Raw genomic sequence first — 25,118 nt, forward strand, 5'->3', positions numbered from 1 at the left:
CTGGGTGAAAACTTATTTAGTAGCTGAAACAAAAAGAAACATGACATGTTACATTCTAATTGATTCTGTAAACATCTAAAGCGCAGTTTAGAACAATGGTGTTTATTTGAAACCAGATCTTGTATTTGGGCTTCCTCAACTATCCTGCTATAACAAAGAATATAGAGATTTGTGCCTTTAGTTATGGAATGGAAACCGTCTTTTTTTCCCTCTCCCCAGAGATGGCAAACCCTGTGGTTGTTATAAGCAGCTGCAGCTCTCACGAAGAAGAAAATAGCTGCACATTTAACCAGCATACATCGCCCTCTGAGGAGCTCCTGTTAGAAGACCAGATGAGGCGAAAACTCAAATTTTTTTTCATGAATCCTTGTGAGAAGTTCTGGGCTCGAGGCAGAAAACCATGGAAGCTCGCCATACAAATTCTAAAAATTGCAATGGTGACGATACAGGTAAGCATCTCAAATCATGAGTTTGATGAAGGCCTCTTTTAGTAACAGGAGTAAGGACAGTGGTTTTTTCTAACTTTGAACTGTATGTGTAATGGAGAACAATAAATAAGGAAACATACAATCTTAAACCCCTCTCTCTTCAATATTTGTTTCCCTTCCTTTTTTTCCTTCTCATCTTTTATTAAATTACAGTTTTAGTCACATAATGGAATCAGTTTTTAGGAGAAGAAAACTTTAATATTTGGTTTGTAATAGAGAAGCTGAAGGTTTCTAAATCAGCCGTGAAAACTGGCTGTTGCCCAACCAGAGGCTTCTTTTTCTTCCTAGTTTCCTGGGAATATCTCTTTCTTCAGAAACTTCCAAGGTTTTCTGTTAAGGCAAGTGCTTGGATTCTCACAGCCCTGCAGTGGAAAAATGTGGAGTTAACTAAAAAGGAGTGGCATAGGTAGTGAAATATGAGACTTCATTTTAGGAGAGTTTGAATCTCATTTCCTTGACTTCTGTTGACATTTTTTTGGGAAACCATATTTTGCAATTCTTTATGTATACTGATTGTGATTTACTCCTGTGAAAATATATTTTCCTACTGATGAGAGTAATTATCCCCATTTCACAGATGAGAATATTGGGGCTTAGTGAGGCAAAATAATCTGTCATAGTCAAGAAACTAGAAGAGTGGGAGCTGAGATTTAACTCAGATTGTATTCTAAGACCTGTGTTCGTAATTACTCCTGATTTTTAGAGGGCTTGTTTAGCCATCCTCTGTTTCCTAAGGTGGTCAAGAGGCAAAGTGACCAATGGTTTAAGATGTTAAGCCTGTTAGAGGGGCGCCTGGGTGGCACAGCGGTTAAGCGGCTGCCTTCGGCTCAGGGCGTGATCCCGGCGTTACGGGATCGAGCCCCACATCAGGCTCCTCCGCTATGAGCCTGCTTCTTCCTCTCCCACTCCCCCTGCTTGTGTTCCCTCTCTCGCTGGCTGTCTCTCTCTCTGTCGAATAAATAAATAAAATCTTAAAAAAAAAAAAAAGATGTTAAGCCTGTTAGTAATAAGCATATAAAAGGCATTTAGGTACATTCTTAAAAGGAACTGAAGGTTTTTCTTTTTCTTTTTTAAGATTTTATTTTTAAGTAATCTTTACACCCAACATGGGACTTGAACTTACAACCTTGAGATCAAGTCGTATGTTCTCTGACTGAACCAGCCAGGTACCCCATCTGAGGACTTTTCTTTTCTCCTCCTCCTTCTCCTCCCCCTCCGCCGCCTCCTCCTCCTCCTCCTTTCTTCCTTCCTCATCTTTTTTGTTTTTAGATTTATTTATTAGAGAGAGAGAGAAAGAGAGAGAGTGTGTGGGGAGAGGGGCAGAGACAGAGACAGAATCTCAAGCAGACTCACCGCCAAGCATGGAGTCTGATAGACCGCTCGATCCCACAACCTTGAGATCATGACATGAGGTGAAATTAAGTCTGTCGCTCAACCGAAAGAACCACTCAGGTGCCCCGGAGGGTTTTTCTTAATTGTGATGTTTTCTTAATCTGTATTAGAGCAACCAAGCAAATATTACATAAAGACTTTATAACTGAGCAAAAAAGGGTGACTGGGTGACAGACTCATTCTTCTCAGGGGAAAGAGGGTGGACTTTCTGTTCATTTGGAGATTTTTGTATCTGTAGCAGCAAAAAAAAAAAAGAAAAAAAGATGTCTATGATGATAGGCACCCTACCAAATGTTGCCTTTCTCCACGGCCTGGCACAGTCTCTGAGTTACAGGGGTTTTCTCTCTGCCATGGGTACACCCTTAAGGGCAGGGACCGTTGTTTCTGCATTGCATCCTTGGAACCCAGCTCAGTGCTGGCATGTGGGGTGTACTCATTGGGAATTGGTCTTTAGGAATTCTCTGGAAGCTTTTCAGTCATCAGCTTCATTAGATGTAAAATTCCTGGAATATCAAGCTGTCATTTTCTTGGGTTTTAAAGAGGACACTTGGCTTACTCTTGGCTTAGAGAAGCTCTTCAGAAATAGAAGTCCAGTTAGATGGAGAGCACTGGTGTGTGTGGGGTGCAGGGCATACATCACAAGGAGAGGTGAGAAGAGATTTGTGTGCTCTATTTTTTCCCAATCAGACCCTGGACTACTTTGTGTAGCATAATAGGGTGGCTAGAACTTGGATTTAGTCTGTTAGACTTGGGTTCAGATTTTGACCATACACTTGAGTGATGTGACTTGAAAAAATTATTTAACTTCTCTGGGCCTTTATGTGCCCATCTATAAAATGGGTATGTTAAGAACTGTACTGTGGGATTAGTATGAAGGAAGTTCCTAGTATGGCACATAGGTGCTCAGTGCTATTTCCCTTTTCTATATAAAATACACCATGCTTCAGTCTGAGATCCAAGTCAGAGTGTACGTTCTAAACTTACAGCATGCGTGCGCACGTGTGTGTGTATGAGAGAGAGTGAGAGGAAGAGAGAGTGTGTGCCTGTGAGAGAGAGGGAGGGAGCAAGAGATTGAGATGGTTTCAGAGGGAAGAGAAGGTGGAAGGCACACTTGGAGTAAAGTTTCAGGTATGATTGAAAGATCTTATGTTAATATGACAGCAGTGCAGTTAAATAACTTTTTTGTGCATGAATAACTAGTTTCAAGTAAAACTCTGGGGTCACTCCTGCATGAATATAAGGATATATTATGTTAATATTTTTTAATTTAGAGATCTGTTGGAAGGATGTTTTTATTTTTGGTCTTACTGTCGCAGTTTTGGTAATTAAACTGACGTTAACTAGAGTGGTTTGATCGGAGGCTTAGACTTATTTGAGGCACTTCTTATATTGCGTTGTGCACCTTCTTGGTGTCTTGCACAATTCATTTATAAATCTTCTACTTGCCGTTTAAGCCCCTGCACCATCTGCCTCCAGTTTTTCTGCTGACTTTTTTTGCTTGCTCCTCCTTCAACTGGATTGTGCGGGGATCCTCAGCGTCCCCACAAAGTGCTAAGTTCCACTCTACCTTCTTAGCCTTTTTCCTGTGCTCCTCAAATGTCCCCACCCAAGTTATGCACATGCTTCAGGGGTCTTCTATCATTATGTCTTTCTTAAGGAAACCTTCCCATTTCTTTAGCCAGAGTGACCTTGCTTCTCTAAACTCCTAAAGGAGGACTTCTCTGAGCTAAAGTTTTTGGTGGTGGGGGCAACGACATAAGATCATACATGGAAATGTGCAAAGCCACTTTCTTTCATTTTAAAGCTAGAAGCCCACTTTATCTTTAAGGACAAATTAATTTACAGCTACCAAAAGTTTAATTTCTATTGAATGTATTCAGGAATAATTAGACTTGAATAGATAAATTGATCGTTATATGGAGACCTTTTATTTCATTGCTTTTTCAATCCTTTTCCTTTTTTTCTTTTAAGCTGGTCTTTTTTGGGCTAAGTAACCAGATGGTTGTAGCTTTCAAGGAAGAGAACACTATAGCATTCAAACACCTCTTCTTAAAAGGATATATGGACCGAATGGATGATACGTATGCAGTGTATACACAAAGGGATGTGTACAATCAGATCGTCTTTGCAGTGAACCAGGTAAACCAAGTATGTGTGTTCTTAATGGGGAGAAGGAACAGACTGAGAAATTGTTAGCAATGTACATGATAGAAATTGACATTCCACTGTAGAAAGGTGAACATTGCTGTGATGATATGTATAAAACCATTTTAAAATTATTTTTTAAAAAACATCACCATCAAACTTCCATGAAACTAGAAATCGAGAAAAGCTTTTGTTTAATAACAGAGAGACAGAAACTTTAAAGACTTCATTAAAAGAATCAGAGCTAGGGGTTGGCATGAGTGCCTCAAAGATTTAAAATTATTAACCGTGGCCCTGGTTATAAGTAGTCATTAAGTCTTCAGAGTTTGTACATTCAGGGGCCCTTAACAAATAATGAGAATATTAACTTTGCAGAGCATAGACAGCAACTAAGACCTGAAAGTTCATTTAAAAAATAAATAAGGCCTTTGTGTCATACACGACAATGGTTTTATTGTAACATTGACTAACTGCCCCCAAAAAGTAAAAAGTATTCTAGTGCAGTTACGGTTCTTCATTATCTGGAGACAGCCTGTGCACAGTGAGATCGTAGACTGCTAGGATGACATAGGTATCTACGGTGCCAAGACTTTCTGCTAAAACTTGGATTGTGTACATTGGTCAGAAATCTACGGTGATGGAAGTAAGCTGCGTAAGTTACTAGACAGAATTATGGATCTTTGTGGAAAATTCCTCTGTCAAGGCATGTCTTCGCAGGTTACCTGCTGCCCTGAGCCTTGGGTCTTCTATGTTTCAAGATCTTACAAAGTTCAAGACACAAGTTTCTGTGACCAGGAGGCTCAGATCCTTAGGTAATCCCTGGAGGACTGCTTCACAAATAGTGGGCCCTCAGAAGGGCTACAGGACCCCATACTTGTATGACTCTATGTCATGATCCCTGCCTGTTTTTCCAGCTTTACTTCCCATCACACACCATGCAGGCATACTAGTCTACTTGGGACTTCACCACACTCAAGATCTTTTACCTTCGTTTTCATTTAATGGACTGTTTACCTCTTGCACCCCCCCACCTCCAATATAAAACTACCAGTTTGGCTCACAGTAGCTTTAGTGGGGCTTAATACTCTTATTTCCTTGAATAGAGAACAAAACCTTAAAACGGAGTATCTCCACTCTTATACTATTTGTCCCCTACACGTAGGACATAATGCTACTTAACTTACGCAGCTTCCTTTTATTACCGTAGATTTCTGGCCTCCTTCCCCAATCCCAGTGCTAAGAGAGAGAACTTAGTCCTGTAATTACATATCCTGTCCTAGCAGTTTGCCATCTCACGTGAATAGATTAACTCTAGTAATGAAGAGCAACTACTGCCTTTTGATAATTTTTTTACCTTATCATAAATTTGACCAATATTTTATTACCTACTCTATGCCTACTACTGTTTTAAGTGCTGGGGTTAGAGCAGTGGCCTTGATAAATTCCTTGCCCAGTGGAGTTTACATTCTAATTGGAGGAGATGGATTTTAACAAGTTTAACCAAAATCATTTGGTTTCAGATAGTGATGAGTGCTACGAAGTAAAATTAAGTAGCATAAGGGCATTAACAGTTGCCTCAGCGTGGTCAGGAAAGGCCTCTCTGAGGACTTGAAGTCTAGGGAAGAATATCCCAGGCTGAAGGAGTAGCAAAGGCTCTCAAAGCCAGAAAACATTTCATATGTTTGAGGAAGTACGAAGGAGGTGAATATGGTTGGGCTAGGTCTGGTCTTTCAGGCCTCTATAGACCCTGGAAAGAAGCTTTGAAATTTATTCTGAGAGAGACTGGAAGCCATGGAAGGGCTTTCAGTAGGGGAGAGACTGTAATACACAGAAGCAAAGCCTAATATTTATTCCCTCAAATAGTTAGCATCTGTTGTGTATCTGAAACTGTTTTTTAAAAATATTTATTTATTTATTTGAGAGAGAGAAGGAGAGAAAGTGTGAGTGGGGGGAGGGGCAGAGGGAGAGGGAGACAAGCAGACTCCACACTGAGCAGGGAGCCCAACGACGCAGGGCTCAATCCCAGGATCCCTAGATCATGACCTGAGCCGAAATTAAGAGTCAGATACTCAACCAACTGAGTCACACAGGTGCCCCTCAGATATTGTTTTCGGTGCATGCATACTATAGTGAACAAATGGACGAAGTCGAGGAAGTCATGTTCTAAATGGGAGAGATAAACAATAAAGATATCATGTTAGTTGGTTATAAGTATACATAAGTATACAAAGTACACACACACACACACACACACACACACACAGAAGCAACAAGCAAAGTGAATGAATGGAATGAATGGAGGTGGTCAGGAGAGGCCTCTCTGATAAATGGCAGGTGGGCAGGGCAGACCAGAGTGTGGGGAGGCAGCCTGTGGCCGTCTCAGCGAGGAGCCCTCCATGGAGAAAGGATAGCATGAACAGAGCATAGAACACATTTGTGTTTTGGGTATTGCTGTCCTAAGGACATTGCATGCATTAATTCACTTATTCCTGTAACAGTCCCGTGAGTTCTACATGGAGACTGGACTGTGGTGAGAGGCAGATGGCCAGCAGGAAGACCACTGAAGAGATTCAGTTTGTCAGGGGGGGAGATGAGGTGGTGTGTACAAGGGTGAGAGCAGTGAAGGCGATGAGAGGCAGTCAGATTTGGGATATAATTTGAAAGTAATGCATGACTTTCTGATGGAATGGAAGCGGAGTATGAGAGAAAGAGGCTAAAGGATCATTTCCAAGTTATGGCCTGCAAAGCTGAGTGGCTTATAGAGTCAGTGATTGAGAAGGGCATTTTCATGGAAGGAGTTGGTTTTTCTGTTTGCACAGTTATGTTTGAGATACCTCTTTGACACCAGAGGTGTCATGCGGGCAGATTGTGACCTATGTATAGAATTCGGTGGAAAGGTCAGGAGATGTAAATTTGGAAGTCCTCAGCATGCATATAGAGTTTCAACCTGGGACTGGTTGAGATCACTTACAGGGAGAATGAGGCCGAAGAAGTCGAGGACTGAATCCAAGGGTACTCTGAGACGTAGAGGTTGGCAAGAGCAGGATCCGGCAAAGGAGACTGAGGTGGAGAGCCTGTGTGTCAGAAGTCAAGTGAAGAAGGTATCTTGTGAAAGGGAAAGCACTCGGCTGCGTCAAACACCATGGGCAGGCTACGTTAAATGAGAGCTGAGAACCATGCATCAGATCTGGTAAAATGCTGCTCTTCGTAGCCTGGATGAGGCCCAGCTCAGCATCCATCCCATAGGCTCACATTATAAATGATTTATTTCATTTAATTTAGCATGTTTCATATGCATTGTTTAGAATTATTTATCTCTCTGTCCATCCCACTAAATTGTTAATTCCAATAGATGGATACCGTATCACTTTTATTGCTACTTGTGCCAAACAGCATTGTTCAGAGTAAGCTCTGAAGCACTTTTTTTTTCCTTCTACAGAAATCCATTCAGAGTTTAAGTTGATGATTATTCCAAAGTACCATAAGATCCTCATTTGTAAGATTACATTTTATTTTATTTATAGGACTCCCTAGGATGAGGGAATATTGCTGTGAAAGTGACTAACTGCATTCTTACAACGATAAAGATGAAACAGTTTTTTTTTTTTAAAGTTTTGCAAGTTAGCTTGGAGCAATTGTATCCTCCTTCCTATATCAGAGCAGCAAAACAGAACTCTGACCTTATAAGAAATGGTTCAGAGATAAAGTTAGTATTTACACTGAATGCAAAAGTCCATTCCTGAACATAGCTCTTTAAAGAAGGAAAGATCACAGAGTTGATGTGGTGTAAGCCTTTCATTTTTTAGACAAGGAACCAGAAGCTCAGAAAATTTGTGTCTTGCCCACGCTCACAGAAATGAGACTGGGGCCCAGAACCCTAATTTGGGAGTGCTTCCTGTGGGCTGCTGTCCTGGCGCACAGTACCGTGTCCTGTGCTCTGCGTATCAACGTGAATGTGAATGTCTCCACCCAGAAAGCAGGTTGGAACCTGCCCATTTCATAGGCAGGGTGGGTAGGCAATCATGGCTTCATTTCTGTCTGGCTGGTGTTCCCATTTTCTGTTTCTCTTTTTGGTTGAAGTACTTGCAGCTACGCAATACCTCGGTTGGGAACCATGCTTACGAGAACAAGGGTGTGGAGCAGTCTGCTATGGCAATCTGTCAGCACTTCTACAGGCAAGGAAACATCTGTCCTGGAAATGATACCTTTGACATTGATCCAGAAATTGAAACTGGTGAGGTTCTTTAAAAAACTAGAGCCTCCATTTTTTTTTAACTCCTTGATTTATCCTTAAAATCAGTAATTTCATCTCTGAAAACGTTCATCGCCTGTGCTATTAGGTCGTAGTGAAAAACAATGTAGGAGTTATCATGTGTCAGGTACTGTCCCAAGCCCTTTACTGTAACTCATGATTTTTAAAAACATCAAGAACAAACCAATAAGGCAAGATATCTTATTATCCTCAATCTAGAGAAGACTGAAGTGTGGCTCAGAGAGTCAAGTGATATGGTCCAGGTGGAGCTGGTAAGAGGCAGTGCTGAAATTTCACCCAGACTGTCTGTGCTCTGAGCCACCACATTCTTAGCCTCTACATTCCAATTCCTCTTGCACTGGATAAGCCCGTTAAACAAACTTACAGTGTCCTTACAAAATGTTGTATTTGCAAATTCATCATGTATATAAAATTCCCTCCCCTCAACTGCACTTTTCTACTTAGTATCTTTGATGGTCAGTTAGGGAGGAACCAGAACCAGGACTCAGAATAGAATGGCTTATTATTATTATTTTTTTAAAGTAGGCTCCGTGCCCAGAGTGGAGCCCAATGCAGGGCTTGAACTCACAACCCTGAGATCAAGATCTGAGCCGAAGTCAAGAGTCGGTCACTTAACCAACTAAACCACCCAGCTGCCCTTGAGTGGCTTATTCTTATTAGCAAAGTTCTATTTACCGTGTGTACGTAAAACATTAACTTAAGTCTTTGAGTTAAAAATTAAATATCCAGATGCTTTTAGCAATAGTCACTGAAATGTTTTTTGGAGAGGGATAGTAAAAGATTATAGTACAGATTAGTGAAATCTTCTAAAATGCTGTCTTCCTTTTTTTAAATTATTATTTTAAAATAAAAAAGTATTTTTAAAAATCCTTTAAATTTAGAAAATTTTATCTTAGGTATGGCAAGTGCTTCACATGTATGCTTAGGAAACAAAAAAGGGAGAAGGGACTCAAAGTTTAGGCTCACAAAGGCAGGAAGGAAGATAGCATTCTATAGAAGACTAATGAGACAGAGTTCAGGTCTCCTACCCTTCACCCATTCCAGAAATGTAGCCACTTGGGTCTTAAAAACAAATGGACATTTAGCTTTTAAATCTTAATTCAGAAGAACAGTAGAATCTGAATATCTATTCTTAAATGTATTATTCTTTCAAGATGCAATTCACTTATTTATTTTAGGCAATATGCATTATGTTTTGTTCCTTTCTATGGCAGAATGTTTCTTTGTAGAGCCAGACGAACCTTTTCGCATTGGAACACTGGAAGAAAATAAACTCAACCTGACGCTGGACTTTCATAGGTGAGGCAAGCAGATGGGAGTGTAAGCTGTGTCTGTGCGTGTGTGTTTTCACTGCACTAAAGCCTCCTCTGTTTCCTAGGCTCCTAACAGTGGAGCTGCAGTTTAAACTGAAGGCCATTAATCTGCAGACCATTCGTCATCACGAGCTCCCTGACTGTTATGACTTTACTCTGACTGTAAGTGTGGGCTGGGCTGAATCGGGTCCTGGGCTGAGGAAGAACGGTTTGATTTAGTTACATGTTCCATCTCCCCGTATTAAAGCACGATCAGGTGTATAGGATGTTTCCACTTGAATGTGCCTGGGGGAAGCATTGCATGGCTGGCTCTATTTGGTTATGGTAACTCGTTCACTTGTTAATTCTCTCTCCTCTGTACAATAGCGTAAGGTCTGTGAGGGCAGGGACCATGCCTTGTTCAGAACAGTGCCTGGCACAGGGGAGGTGTTCAGTATGGAAGTAGCAGAGGCTCGTAGGTCCTGTATGGTTGGCTCTCACCAGGCTGCGGCTCTCTGCCTACAGTCATTGCCAAGGGTTCTTGCTTTCTGAGGCCCCTCACCGTAGATGTGTGCAGCCTTTGGGTTATTGCACCCAGGGCCTTCCTTGGGCTGCCTCTGGATGTGCTGGTTCCTCCCCCTTCAGCCCAGCCTGCCACATTCCTGTTCTCTGTATTCCAGTTGCAAACAGAGCGCATAGAGCTCTCTAGAGAGCCTGCGGTGCCTCCCATGTGCGCTCATCACCCCATGAGGCTCGGGCTCTGGAGTCCAGTGCATGGGGGGCGTATGTGGAACGGCATTGGCTGCAACTTGCCTTCGTACAGTCCGCGTTGCTGTTACTTCAGCAGTAGTTTGTACCGGAGCTGTGCCCAGGATATACAACTAATTGCCTATGAGCAATCAAGTTTTCAGAAATTGAGGTTAAAAATATTTTTCAGAATATAGCATAATTAATAATTATGTATATTATTTAACAGGAAAAAGCAATAATACTATTAAGACTATTTTGTATTGGGCTACAAATTGTGATCCTAATATTAATTGGGAGGTTATTACTTGATTTTTTAAAAATTGAGCTATTATCCACAGTCTTGTCTCTTCTCCTTTCTCTCCCTTACCACTCACTGCGCCGCTGTCAAACTGAGAAATGGCACTGTTCACAAGTTTTATAGTCCTCAAGGCTCAGCTCAACTGACGCCTTCTTCCTGGACCCTCTTCATGATGCATCGGTTAGGAACACATTCTGTGCTCTGAACTCCAGGGTTTTATTTTTGGTTTTGTTTTCTTATTTTGTATGGGCTCACCCTCCTTCTCTTTTAAGGTTTTCTAGGCTTTTATCATCAACTCTGTTCGATTGAGAGCTCCTCGAAGGCAGGGATCATTTTATTAATTGTTGCATCCCTCAAAGAACATAGTAGGTGACTTAAATATTTGTGAATGAACAAATAAATGAAACATTTGTAAAATGTAGACCCTTTCCCAGGACTCAGTACAGTGGTGAGAGCAACCTGGCCTGTTGGCCACACGTGGATATTCTGTTTCTCCTGTTGTTTTTTTTTTTTTTTTTTGTTTTTTTTTTTTTTTTTTTGTTTTTTTTTTTTTTTTGTGAAAAATATGTTCTTATTTTTTTTTTTATAATGATTTTTTATTATATTATGTTAGTCACCATACAATACATCCCCGGTTTCCGATTGTTTCTCCTGTTGTTGCAGATTCGACCCAAGCTATGCCTGTGCCTTGTGGATTTCACGGTGTGTCTCACAGAACTTCAGTGGAACTGAGGCCCTATAGGGTAGTCTAATAGTAAACGCAATTAGTGCAACTAATGGTTATAAGTAAACATGAACTGGGGCCGTATATGCCTGATTTAAAAGGCAGGGGTTTTGGAATCAGGCAAGCCTAGATTTTAATTCCAGCTCACCAGTTAGTAGCTTGTAACTTTAGGTAAATTACTTAATTGGTTTGAATTCCAGTTTTCTCATTTGTAAAACAGAATTAATGCCCACCTACCTAACAAAGTTGCTGTCAAGACATCTGTCTCTCTCTCTCTCTGTCATACTTCATATATATGAGATATATAAAGGACCTCCCTAAGTATCTTGTATATAGCAAATATTTGATTAATGCAACAGTTGTTTATGAAACCTTCCTGTGTGTGTCTATCATATGGGTTTATAATGTAAAAGTAGATTAACAGCAGCTATTTGTGAAACCTTCCTGTGTGTGTCTATCATATGGGTTTATAATGTAAAAGTAGTGCGTTAACATTCATTCATAGCAGTTTAATATATTCTTGCATCCTGTATTTTGAAGCTCTTTACTAGGTGTACAAACATCTAGGATTCTTGTGTTCACTTGAGGAACGGACTCTTACATCATTATGAAATGGTACTTTTTACCCCAATAATATTCTTTGCTCTAAAATCTACTTGGTTTGACATTAACATAACCATTCCCGCTTTCTTTTAATTAGTGTTAGTATGGTATATCTTTTTCCATCCTTTTGATAGTAACCTATTTGTATCTCATGTTTAAAGTGGGTTTCTTATTAGGCAGCATGGAGTTAAGTCTTGCTTTTTTACCCAACCTCATAATCTGTACCTTTTAATTGGGGTGCTTAGACCATTTAAATGACATGTGATTATTAATACAGTTTCTCTCTTTTTCTGCCTGGATTGAGTAATTTTTGGATACAGTTTTAGCTCATTTGTTAGCTTATTAGCTATCACTTCTTGTATTATTTTAGGGTTTACAGTACACATATTTAAATTATTATCCTCTCCCTTTTTTTTTTTTTTAAAGATTTTATGTATTTATTTGACAGAGATAGAGACAGCCAGCGAGAGAGGGAACACAAGCAGGGGGAGTGGGAGAGGAAGAAGCAGGCTCATAGTGGAGGAGCCTGATGTGGGGCTCGATCCCATAACGCCGGGATCACGCCCTGAGCCGAAGGCAGACGCTTAACCGCTGTGCCACCCAGGCGCCCCTATCCTCTGCCTTTAAGTGGTATTATACCACTGCATGTCGAGCACAGGAATCTTATAACAATCTATTTCTGTGTCTCCTGTCTTGGCTTTTATGTCGTTGTTGTCACACAGTTTACTTCCAGATATGTTACAAGCTATACAATGCACTGTTAGTAGTTTTTATTTAAACAATTATCTTTTAAAGCAGTTTAAATAATAAGAAAAAAAGTATATTGGCCCATGAAGTAACCATTTCCAGCGCACTTCATTCTTTCCTGTAGCTCCAGGCTTCTATCTGGGATCATCTTCCCTCTGAAGGGCTTCCTTTGACATGTTTTGCAGTGCAGGTCTGCTGAAAGACTTTCATATGCCTAAAAAAGTATTTATTCCATCTTCATTTTTATTTTTTTTTAAAGATTTTATATATTCATTTGAGAGAGAGAGCACAAGCAAGGGGAGCAGCAGGCAGAGGGAGAGGGAGAAGCAGGCTCCCTGCCGAGCAAGGAGCCTGGTGCAGGGCTCGTTCCCAGGATCCTGGGATCAGGACCTGAGCCGAAGGCAGATGCCCAATCTACTGAGCCACCCAGGTGCCCCTCCATCTTCATTTTTAAAGATGGTTTCAGTTCAAAATGGTATAGCATTCTTGGCTGACTGTCCCCCGGTGCTTCAAACATGGTGTTGCTCTTCTAGCCTGCATTGCTCTGATGAGACACGCGCCGTGGTCTTCATCTCCGTTCCTCTGCTGGGGATGTGTTCCCTCCTCCCCCTTGCTGCTTTTCAATTGTTCTCTTTCTCTCTTTGATTGTGATGTGCCTTAGTGTGTTTGAGGTTTATTAAGCGTTGGTTCTGTGGGTTTATAGTTTCCATTATATTTGACGTTTATTAAACATCACTTGTTCAAATACTTTTTGTCTCTTCTCCTTCCTCCTCCTTCAGAGAATCTAATTCCATGTCTATTTGGTCACTTGAAGTTGTCTCACAGCTCAGTAATGTTTTGTGTTTTTGTTTTAGTTTCCAATCTTTTTTCTCTGCGTTTCATTTTGGAAGTTTCTATTGCTCTACCTTCAAATTCACTAATCTTTTTTTCTGTGCTATCGAATCTGTTCTTTATCCTATCCATTGTTTTTTCTTCTTTGTTTAAAGAATTCAACTTCTTCGGAGCCGGACTGAGATGTGATTGACATTGAGCCAAAGTATATTTACTCAGCAGATATTTAGTGAGAACCTACTACTTATAAGGCCCAGAGACTGTCTGTGTGGGAAAAGCATGGTTTCTCCTCGGCAAAGATTTCTGACTCATTCAAATAATGTGAAGCATCTTTCCTCTGTGAGGCCATGGGCTGGGTCCTCCAGTGGATGCGGAGATGTGCAGACACTGACAACACTTTTAGTTGCTTGTCAAGGAAAGAAGCTTATGGTCCAACCTGAGAAACTGAGTGATCAGACTCACTAAACTTATTTGAAATCTTGTATCTTCAGGGATGTCTGGTTACCCCACATGAAGAAGCTTCAATAAAACTCATTTAAATAGCAGACTTTTTCTTAGAGAGAGAGACAGCAAGCACAAGCAGGGGGAGCAGCTGAGGGAGAGGGAGAAACAGGATCCCTGCTGCTGACCAGGGAGCCCGATGCGGAGCTTGATCCCAGGACCCTGAGCTGAAAGCAGGTGCTTAACTGACAGAGCCACCCAGGCACCCCTAAATAGCAGACTTTTGCAAGAATTTTTTTTTTTTTAAGGACTTGAGAGAGGAGACACTAAAAACAAACAAAACCACAACTGATTTCCTTGCTTTCCCTGTCCCTGCATGGAGGAAGTGGGGAGAGCAAGAAGGGAAAGACAGTAGGACTATGAAAGGTGTTCTGGGGTGGCTTTGTCCTGCTCGGTGCCTGCTGTCCTGAATGGTGATCCTTGAACCAAAACATGGCTGTCGACTCCCTGTCACCACATCCTTTTTTATACATATGGTACTAGAGTCACTAAGAAATCTAGGCCCAGGATGAAAATCAGAAAAGCTCCACCTGCAATGTTTCAAGCCTGAGATAATGAACCTCTGTTTTAGTAAGAATTGCAGCAACACTAACAAACTGTCCCCAGGTGAGTCCTGGGGGGGTGGGGACAGTTGTACCAGCTCTTGCTCATATCAGGAGGGCATCTAGGGACACTTAGAGTGGGAAGGGGGAGCTCTCCTGTTTTATGAGTTGTCCAGGGCTGTAATACTGTCCTAGAAATATAGGGTTCTAGAGACTAAAAGGTCTTGACAGACGATCTTATTCAACTTTCTCATTTCACAGAGAAATAAAGGGCACTTCCCAAAGTTGAACAGTTAGCCTCAACTCGGGGATGAGAGTCTGGGATGAGAATCTGGGTGGATATCCTGTTACCTTGAAAGATTTGTTTCCTAATTAATGCATAGAGACATCTTGGCTTCAAGAGCTGTAGGTATGTTTTTGACCCTTTTCCTGTTCTTCACAGATAACATTTGACAATAAGGCCCATAGTGGAAGAATTAAGATAAGTTTAGATAATGACATTTCCATCAGAGAATGCAAAGACTGGCATGTATCCGGATCAAGTAAGTGGTGAATTTTACTAGTTTTCATAATGGTTATTAAATTAAATAAAATAAAAAGGTTATTGAATTACTGGGGTATGTGCAGCATCGAATAAAAGAACTGGAGCATTCCCAAGTTCCTGACTCTCCACAAATAGATCAACTCACTGTGGGCGTCCGGCGCTCCAGGCAATGCAGAAGTTATTAGTAATTGGAATGACTTTTGCTGACTTTTACGTGTACTCTCACTGGCCCAGTTCCTACCAAAAAATGCACATGACCCCCCAGGAAAAAAATCACATTTGCCCAAACTCATATTTATTGAGTGTTTACTGTATAAGGACTTCCACCTAAATTTTAATAGTTTTAAAATATCCTTGAGATAGGCAACACCCCTAGTTACACAAATGAAGAAACTAAGGCTTAGAAGTGAATCTCAGTGCCTGTGGTCATACAGCCAGGGAGAGGTCGGGTAGAATTGGACCCTGAAGCATCCCACACATTACATGTATATTTAGGAATGAGGAAGGGGTACGTTCTTGGAAATATGGACATAAATTCAGGTAGAGACTAAGTACCATTGAGAATTTGGGGGCTGAACAAGAGAAAATCGACTGGAAGAGAATTGATCTGTCTCATTTTTTAGCCCCTTTGGTATGTTGTGCTGGATTAGGTCAGGGGTTCTTGGAGTCTAGCGAGCAGAGGACTCTCCCCAGGTCCCTGCTTAGATACACTTCCCCAGCTTCCTGCAAGGCAGTCCATCGGTCCGGGGCGGGGCCTAGAAAGGTCCAGGTCACCCTTATTCATGCCATACTTGGAAATTCATTGCTTTAGGGCTTCCTACTGGTTGATCCACACAGTTCAGAAGTGGTAATAAGATATTAACGGTAAATGAAATGAAATTTTTGTTTTAGTATTCTTTTCATTATGAGGTAACTTCAAATATATGAGGCTCGTGAATCACAAATTTTATTTCAACTACAAAATTGTTTATTTGAAACACATGCCTGTTTTGTCATCTATAAACATTGCAATACTTCTCCACAAACTTTGGAATAGAGAAAATGAGAGCATATGAGAGCATATGAAAGTACCTGGCATGCAGGCTTTCTCTCAAATGTTTCTTAGTTTTAAAATTTTTCTAAAGTAGATGCAGCTATTTTGATAACAATTAGATGCCCCTTGGCCAATATTACTAGAATGTTTCATTATAGAATTTTGAACTATCGTCTTCAGTGCTTGTCTTTTTATCAGGAGGGAGCAGTCTACCTTGTCAAATGAAACAGGCTCCGTAGCGCAGTGTATGACAGCTGAGACCTCTGCTCACCTCTCTTCACCTGGCCCCCCTCATGCTGGCCTTGACTTAGTGCTTGCAGTTTTCCAGCATCTCTGCGTAGGCAGCTCTGTCCTATCGCTGGTCTCACCTGAGACCTGCTGCCCCTTACTGTGCCATATAAACGAGCCTCTTCTCCCCACTCCTCTCATTTAGAGTAGTGGTTCTCGAAACACAGTGTCATCTGAGAAAGCTTGTGAAAATTCAGTGTCTGATTCAGTGGGTCTAGGGTAGGGCTAGAAAGTGTGCATTTCTAACAGTTCCCGAGGGATGCCAAGAACCACTAATACAGAGTGACAGATGCTGGAGACAGACTGCAAAGGTTTGAATCCTGACTCTGCCATGTACTGGCTACGTAACCTTGGGCAAGCATCTGTGACCTCTTCGTGCTTCATTTTCTCACCTGCCCAAGTGGGGACAATCACTCCCCCCTGTTTGGGGTTGCTGTGAGGATCCAGTGAGTTATAATACATATAAAGTGCTTAGGACTGTGTGTGGCATAGCAATACCTGTTAGCTGTTATGCTTTATTTTCTTCATAATCACTCACTCCTATCTGAAAGCATTCTGTTCATTTACGTTTTACTTCCCTGCATGTCACACTGCAGTAGAATAGAAATTCCACAAGTTGGGGGCCCATCTTGATCACCACTCGTATCCTCAGCATCTAGAAAAACACCTGGCACATAGTGGGTTCTTAATAAGTGTTTTACACCCAGATAGTATATTTTATTAGGATGTACAGGAAGGCTAACTGTATTAAGAACAAAAGACCACAGACTGATAATTAAAGATCTGTTATTGTTGGTTGTAGTAATTTTTAAAAGAAAGATTTTTAACGTTCTTTAAATGGTCATGTGGAGAACACTTACCAGGGACTTTTCTCTCTGTCGTCTTTGCAGAAAGAATGTCTGAATACTCTAAATTATTCTAAAAGGCAGTGTAAAGGGTTCAGATAAAACTTGAAAATGCTTCTGAAGGATGCAGAAAGACCTGAGTCAGAAGAAAGGCACATCATATTTTTTAGACAAGAGAATCTACATTATGTATATGGCAATTCTCCCTAAATTAATATATAAATTTAACATGATTCCCCCCCAAAATTACCAGTAGGATTTTTATTGGAATTTAACAGTCTGATTCTACAGAATATATGGAAAAAACAACAAGCAAGAATAGCCAACAGAAATTCCAGAAAAGAGTAAAGAGAGGCGTTTGTCTTAGGCATTAAAACACACAAAAACATCAGAAGGGTCAGAGATGGTACTTGTATATATACAGTAATTCGACAGCTAATAAAGATGGTGTTTCAAATCACTGGGAATAAGATTTGCTCTTTTAATTGGCAAAGATGAAAGATTTTTAATTTCCAATGGTGGAGAAGATGTGGAGGTGTGTGTAGGTATGTAAACTGGTGTGAGCTTTTTGGAGGGCTATTTCTTAGGATTTCTTTTTAGAACTGTGTGCATGCCTTACCCCAACAATTCCATCTCTAGATAGTCATTCGCCTAAAGAATCACTTGCACTTGTGCACAGAGAGGACAGATTACAGTTGGAGTGTCCTTATAAATCTTATACATCTATCCCGTGGTATGCAATGCAGCAGTTAAAGTAAATGAGGCTAAAAATGAAATGAAAAAAGAAAGTAGAGGTCACCATACTAACATCCGACTGCATAAACAAGTAATGCTCTTCCTTCCAGTTCAGAAGAACACTCACTACATGATGATCTTTGATGCCTTTGTTATTCTGACATGCTTGGCCTCCCTAGTCCTGTGCCTTCGATCTGTGATTAGAGGACTTCAGCTTCAGCAGGTAGGGCTTGCTGCTTTCCAGAAATGCTACGGACACTGTGATTGACAGAGAAATTCACGGTGCCTCCCCTCTTTTCCCTAAAGGAATTTGTCAATTTTTTCCTCCTCCATTATAAGAAGGAAGTTTCTGTGTCTGATCAAATGGAATTCGTCAACGGATGGTACATTATGATTATTATTAGTGACATATTGACAATTACTGGATCAATTCTGAAAATGGAAATTCAAGCTAAGGTAAATTTTTTTCCTATTTATGCCATCATTAGTATCAGATTTGTACTAATATTTTTCCAGAATGTGAACATTTGCAGAGTAAATGATTTCTTTCAAACATCGTATGGAGGAAACTTAAAATCGGTAGCAATAAGTTTCTTACATCTCGAAAGGATATCTCCTAGGCAGAGCTCTCCAAAGCTGATACACAAGTGTCTGTGTCAGAATCACCTGGGGACGTCATCTTGACCTAACAGCAGATTTTAGCACTGTGAGCACCCGCTCTTGTTGGAGCACTTCTTCACTGCGCCATCACTTGCCTGGTTTCCATCCTAAATCACAGGCTGGTCTTCTGACTTTCTTTGCTGGATCCTTCTCCTCTCTCTTACCGACTGATGTGACAGTGCCTGAATGGGCAGTGCTCGGACATACGCTCTTTTCTGCCACTGTCTTGGTGATCTCATCCTGTCCCGTGGCTTTAAATAGTAGCTCTCCACCAATGATTTCCAAATCTCTATCTCCAGCTTGGAATTCTTCTCTGAACTCTAGTTTCAAATATCCAAACTGTCGATTTCCCATTTTCATTTGGATGTCTACTTGGCCTCTCAAATGTAACATACCTAAAACTGAACTCCCTAAATCTCCACCTCCACGGTCCAAACCTGCTTCTCCTTTCTGACTTCAGTCGAAGGCAACTCTTCTCAGTTGCTCAAGACCAAAGCCATAGATGCATCCTTGACTCTTCTCTTTCACTAATCCCCTCTCCCCTCCATCTAATCCAAGAGGAAATCCTATCCATCTGCCTTCAAAAACCACCTCATCGCCTCCACCGTGACCAGCCTGGTCCCAGCCCCCATCAGCTCTCACCCATAATTATTGCACTAGACTTCTCACTCTTCTGACAATCTGCTCTTAACCACAGCAGCCCAAATGGGATCATATCACTCCTGTTCAGACCTTTCAAATCTCCCCAGCCTTTCAGACTAAAATGCAAAGCTGTTAAATTACTCAGAAGGCCCTAAACTACCTACCCCCTTACCTCTATGATTCCGTACTCTCCCCCATTGCTCACTCCGCCTGACTCCTATCTTGCCAGGCACCCTCCTGCTGTGGGGGCATTTGCACGTGCTAGTCTCTGTGCCTGGAACACTCCTCTCCTAGATTTTTGCTTGGTTTGCTCCCTCACTGCCTTGAGGTCTTTGTTCAAATGCCACCTTTTTAGTGAGGACTTCCTGATCACCCCATTTAAAATGCAACCCGGATGGCCCTTCTTTCTCCCCTGCCCCGAATTTTCTCCTCATCACTTACCCTCAGCTAATGTACTGAGAGTTTTGTTCATTTATTTCTGTTCTCTCTCCCCGCCACACACTAGAATGCAAGCTTCATGAGGGAAGGAAATTTTGTCTCTTTGTTCACTTCTTTGTTCTTAGCACCTAGAACAGTGCCTGATTCCTATCAACGCCAAAAATATTTTTTTGCCCAAATGAATTTCTGCTAAATAATCTGTTCCCCCCCCCATGCTGTTTTAGAGTCTAACAAGTTATGATGTCTGTAGCATACTACTTGGGACTTCCACCATGCTCGTGTGGCTTGGAGTCATTCGATACCTCGGCTTCTTTCAGAAGTACAATGTAAGGATTCCACGGGTCTCCATGCTGCTGGTATTTCTATCCCTCTGTGGAAGTGCATGGCTTTGGCTGAGGGGCAAGTGGATTCTAATGGCCTCTCTTCCTTTCCCAGCTCCTTATTCTCACCCTGCAGGCAGCGCTGCCCAATGTCATCAGGTTCTGTTGCTGTGCCGCTATGATTTACTTAGGCTATTGCTTCTGTGGATGGATTGTGCTGGGGCCGTACCACGATAAGGTACCAACAAACAACCTCTTCCTGTTACTATTAAGCTCCTAAAATAGTGCCAGTGGCTCGTTATCCTTTTAAAATGTGTTCCTTCCATTTTGTGACTCAGCCTGAAAATGCTGAAGGTAGAGCACATCTAGCGCCGTGTTTATAAACTGGTACGGTGTGACCGACCTGAGAGAATACTGGATTCGCTCAGCGACTTCGCCTCCTTTTGTGGCATATATCAGATAATTATGTCTTTTTTTTTTTTGACCACCTATGAGGTCAAGATTTGTCCATTTGATTCATCAATATATATTAGAGAAGGCTATTTAGGCAAGACTTTTGGAAGTATGACTATTTCTCTCGATTATAATGCCATGACCCTAAATGGAATGAGCTTTAAAATGAGAAGTAGGAGTATGCATGGTTAGGACTTGGGTATCTCTACAGAAGTGTTTCTAGGATCTCTTTCTATGTAGGTAAAGGGGACAGTAAGACTCGACTCAGAAAAGCAGACCAGCCCCTTCTGCTTCAGTCCAGGGTGTCCCATTAAGGGGAGCATCCAGAAGGAGCTCCTTGTTCCCGGAAAAATAGTAGGTGTTATACAGGTTGTGTATATCACACAGCAAATGCCTGTAGTTTCGTCAGATTAACTATATAGTTTGCAGGGGTAACTTGGGATATCTGGTCCCATTATTTTTAATATGATGTCATGAACAAAAGTTCCACTGGGAAGGAACATGGAATAAAGTGGAATTTTCTCTTTTCTTTTTCCAGTTCCGTTCTCTGAACATGGTCTCTGAGTGCCTTTTCTCTCTGATAAATGGAGATGATATGTTTGCCACGTTTGCAAAAATGCAACAAAAAAGTTACTTGGTCTGGCTGTTTAGCAGAATTTACCTCTACTCATTCATCAGCCTCTTTATATATATGATTTTAAGTCTTTTCATTGCACTGATCACTGATACATATGAAACAATTAAGGTAGGTTCATCAAGAGCCATAAGTAGCAACATTTTTCTAGAACTTGTAGAATGGCAGTAAAATATGGTACCTAAGAGGGAGGAAAACTGATAGAATGTCAATTTTTTTCAGGGTAGAAAAGAAAGACTTCAATTTTAGATACTGAGACACAGAATTGAAGAACTAGAATTTTTAGAAGGTTGAAAGTTTTGTCTCTAAGTAAGCTTTTTCAAACAAGCTTTCTAAACTTTTATTAGAATTATAAAGATCAGGGGTGCCTGGCTGACTCAGTTAGAAAGCATGTGACTCTTGATCTCAAGGTCATGAGTTCAAGCCCACATTGGGTACAGAGATTACTTAAATAAAAAAAAAATAAAAACCTTGGGGAAAAAAGACTTCTAAAAATCAGTAGGCTTTAAGTGAGCAAAAAATATGGCATTTCAAAATTTTATGGGGAAATTTTAAAATCCAATTTTCCTAAAGAAGAAAGGACCTCTTAGTTTGGAGTGTGCTGTGACTGAACCCATACTCTTTGCAAGGCCCTGCCTGGGACCATCCCAGAGGCCTGGTCTCCAGAAGAATGAAGGGATTGATACATCAAGTACTAACCATGTATGCTTTATACATGTCAGACATATGATTTGAAAAACTGTTATTTATATTGTCACTCACACGGGGTATTTTAAAAGTCAGTTTGAGTCCTTTGAAATATGGAAAGGCAGGGTAAATATCCATATATATTTAAATTTCTAACAACTTTATACTATTAGGTATACCGTTGGCATAGACACTTCCACTTGGGGACTTTCTGGGTATGAGAGGGATAATGAACCATGATGTCACACAAATGGTCCCAGGGATAAAGCAAAGATTAGCAGGAGTTGATGGGTTATGAGTTGGTAATTATAAATACCTTGCTAATGAAGCCAGGGCCATGACTTCATTTTTACTGAACCAGATTTCAAGACCTGACTGTCCTCAATACTTGCTTGGCAGGTGTGTGCTTAGGGTCACCAAGGCCACTGGGAAAGAGCCCAAATCCCTCCCCACTGTGCTCTAAAAATTCACTACCTTTAGCTTTGCATGCAGAGAACTATATGTTACCTAAGGGTGATAACTGAGGTCTCAAAAAGTAGCAATGTGAGTCGACAACTCTTGATGATACAAGTCTGAGACTCACAGTTCAGATGTTTACCTCTTTCCATGAGCTCAGAGCACCCGTCAGGTGCACAAGTGATGGCTGATCCTCTCAGGTCAGGGCATGTTCTAGAGATCTTAGACCCCAAAGTGATGTTAATACAAGGCCCTTAAACAAACCTGTCTGTCTGAAAGGGGGACCCAAATGGGTGTGCAGGCTAGGTTCTCCCTGGAAAGACAGCTCAGACTCGGATTCAACATGCCCATTCGGGGTTGAACCAGACCCACAAAAGAGCCTACGAGGACACTGTAGAATTCTAGACTGACTTTTCCTTAGCTAGACTTAAGAATGGCTCTAGAGGCTACATCTCCCTGAAAATACTTGGAAGTGACTGAACTGTCCCTCTAGAAAGATCCCCCTCCCTTGCCAAATGATCCATATTGAATTTGGAATAAAGCTGTTTTCAAGGGACTTATTCATGAGAGCTTTTTTTCCCCCTTATTCTTCTGTGTAGCATTACCAACAAGATGGCTTTCCAGAGACTCAACTTCGTACGTTTATATCAGAATGTAAAGATCTACCCAGTTCTGGAAAATACAGATTAGAAGACGACACTCTAGTATCTATATTCTGCTGTTGTAAAAAGTAGCTATCAGGCTAATCTGTGCCCTGGAGGGAAATATAATGTGTAGCTGAGTTGGGAAGCTATATGGATGTTTTAAGATCAAGTGTTATATGTTTAAAGCCTATTACTTTGAGCAAACTGATAGCTATAATTCATCAAGAACTATTTATATTTTTAAAAGCAATATTTAATATCTTTTGCAGCTTTATGTTGGGTTTATTTTTTTAAACTAACTTTGATGAGAGAAGCTATCGAATTCTTGTTGTTTCTTGTTTATTTTGCCATAGCTTTAGAATGTATTCTCCATCCCCCTCCTTAGCTCTTACCCTCTTGCTTCCAGCTCTTCCAGCTGGGTTGATTGTATCATCAGCGGAGAACAATGCTTGGTCTGACTTCACACAACTCACTAACCCAGGTCTTGACCATTCTCTAGGGTTCATCCCTGAGAGAGAGGGCATGTGGTTGTTGTATATCAGTAATCATTGCGTTTTAAAATCTTCTCTTAAAGGGCAGAATAAGAAAGAGACAACTGTCACCAGCTAATAGTCTAAAATCTGGCTCTGAAGGACAACTGTTATGTGATGCTTTTTAGTCCTGGAAAAGATCAGGGTTTTTTAAGCATTTACATATAAGTTATCTCTCCTTCGGTGTTCAGGTATGTAGTTGAAAGAGTATCCTATACGTATAGAAATTAAAGTGCATACCAAGTGCATATTCAGTCCTGCAAGGATTGGTTCAGTGCTTGCATGGCCTTGCGCAAACTCTGTGATGTACTGTGCCCTTCACAGGCACGTTCAGTCTCACAGAAGGAGTGTTTTAGGTTCAGGAACTGCAGTTTCACGGGAAGAGAGGTTCTAAAGCTCACATTAAACATATTTTGAAAAATAATTATGCTCAAAACATAAAAATAACTGGGAAATGTATGCCTTAAAAAGGCACAGAAACAAAGTCTCCGCTCCTTGGACACTGCTGATTGGAATTTCAGGGATTTTTACAACATGTATCTTTGTTTTGTGTGCTATTTATTCAAATAGAAATGAATTCAATGATGTGCAATAAAGCTTTTCTTACAGCAACTCTTTTTTGGGGGGGAAGGAAACTGATTTGTTAATTTGTAATTTTGTTTTAAGGGTTAAATGAATATAGCCTTGAGACACTGAAGTCTTACTATTAAACATAATGACAGTCATAATAATGACTCCAGGTGTTGAAATGTGAGGTTTTACAACGACTATAAGCTATTCTTGTAGAACTTATGGCTTTTAAAAAATGGAAAATCTAAGTCTCTGAATCCCCTGGTATTTCATTTGCACGCTGAAATTTGAGAGACTTGGAGTTCCCCATTGCAACTTTTTCTCCCTCTACAGTGTTTGATAAGAATTTACTGTTTATTTTAAAAATAATACCTTCATAAAAATTAAAAACAATGCCTTTATACCTATCAATAATGTATGTATCACCAATTACAGCTATTTATGTACATGTATCTTTTCTCCACTTTGTGAAACTAAGGAAACTTCTCCAGATCAGGAAAGCGATTCAAGGGCAGTAACTGTTAATCATGTCTCTGTGAGTGTAGCCGTGTGGTGAGAATAAAGGCTTTAGAAACTCAAAGACCTGAATAGAAATCTTGGATCTACTACAAATTGTGTGGGTGACCTCAGGGCGGCAACTTAAACCTCTCTGAACTCATTTTCCTCATTTCAAAAGGAGAGGACAGTACACGGAGTGCTGAGTGTTCAATGAGATAACATGAGCAGGCACTCTGGGTTACTCCTGGCCCCTTGAAGCACACAGCCCTTGCAAATGGTAAACGTTCTTAATAAATGCACTGTTCGCAATGAATTTTCTTTTTAACTACCCACTCATAAGTTATTCAGTAGAAATCCTGAAGCTTTAGAAAACACCTATAATGAGTAGTTGGCTGATATAAAAAGAAGTTATCCCAGTTTACAGTCCCCTTCTAAAGGGATTGTTGTCCCTAGTGGAGTCCTAACATTTTGAGGTTAATAGTGTAGTTCTTCATGGGCTTTTCTTTGAATTAAAAAGGCTTGAGAATTCCTTAGCATAAAAACTGTGTGTATACA

At 40.7% G+C, this 25,118-nt stretch overlaps 1 protein-coding gene across 3 annotated transcripts; it reads left to right on the plus strand.

Annotated features, from left to right (window-relative positions):
• Positions 1–221: 221 nt before the first annotated feature.
• MCOLN3 (mucolipin TRP cation channel 3) lies at positions 222–24,881 on the plus strand. Of its 3 annotated transcripts, none has more exons than XM_008690651.2 (12): positions 222–449; positions 3,852–4,019; positions 8,106–8,259; positions 9,513–9,597; positions 9,677–9,773; positions 15,029–15,128; positions 18,142–18,254; positions 18,338–18,487; positions 19,996–20,097; positions 20,207–20,329; positions 21,083–21,289; positions 22,921–24,881. In XM_008690651.2, exons 1-12 carry the CDS (start codon positions 222–224, stop codon positions 23,053–23,055), a joined length of 1,662 nt encoding a protein of 553 aa, XP_008688873.1. In that variant the 3' UTR covers positions 23,056–24,881. The 3 variants fall into 3 exon arrangements, with proteins under 3 accessions (XP_008688873.1, XP_040483026.1, XP_040483027.1); XM_040627092.1 differs by having other exon boundaries at positions 20,228–20,329; XM_040627093.1 differs by lacking the exon at positions 21,083–21,289.
• The last annotated feature ends 237 nt before the right edge of the window (positions 24,882–25,118 follow it).

This window comes from Ursus maritimus, unplaced genomic scaffold, assembly GCF_017311325.1.
Source record: "Ursus maritimus isolate PB19 unplaced genomic scaffold, ASM1731132v1 scaffold_12, whole genome shotgun sequence".
Lineage (NCBI taxonomy): Eukaryota > Metazoa > Chordata > Mammalia > Carnivora > Ursidae > Ursus > Ursus maritimus.

What these genes read in the sequence shown, in the direction of transcription:
- MCOLN3 (XM_008690651.2), top strand. Translation starts at nt 222, where the DNA reads ATGGCAAACCCTGTGGTTGTTATAAGCAGCTGCAGCTCTCACGAAGAA. An exon ending in TCGTCTTTGCAGTGAACCAG is followed by an intron (nt 4,020 to 8,105) that starts GTAAACCAAGTA and finishes TTTTGGTTGAAG; the next exon opens with TACTTGCAGCTACGCAATAC. An exon ending in GTTATGACTTTACTCTGACT is followed by an intron (nt 9,774 to 15,028) that starts GTAAGTGTGGGC and finishes TGTTCTTCACAG; the next exon opens with ATAACATTTGACAATAAGGC.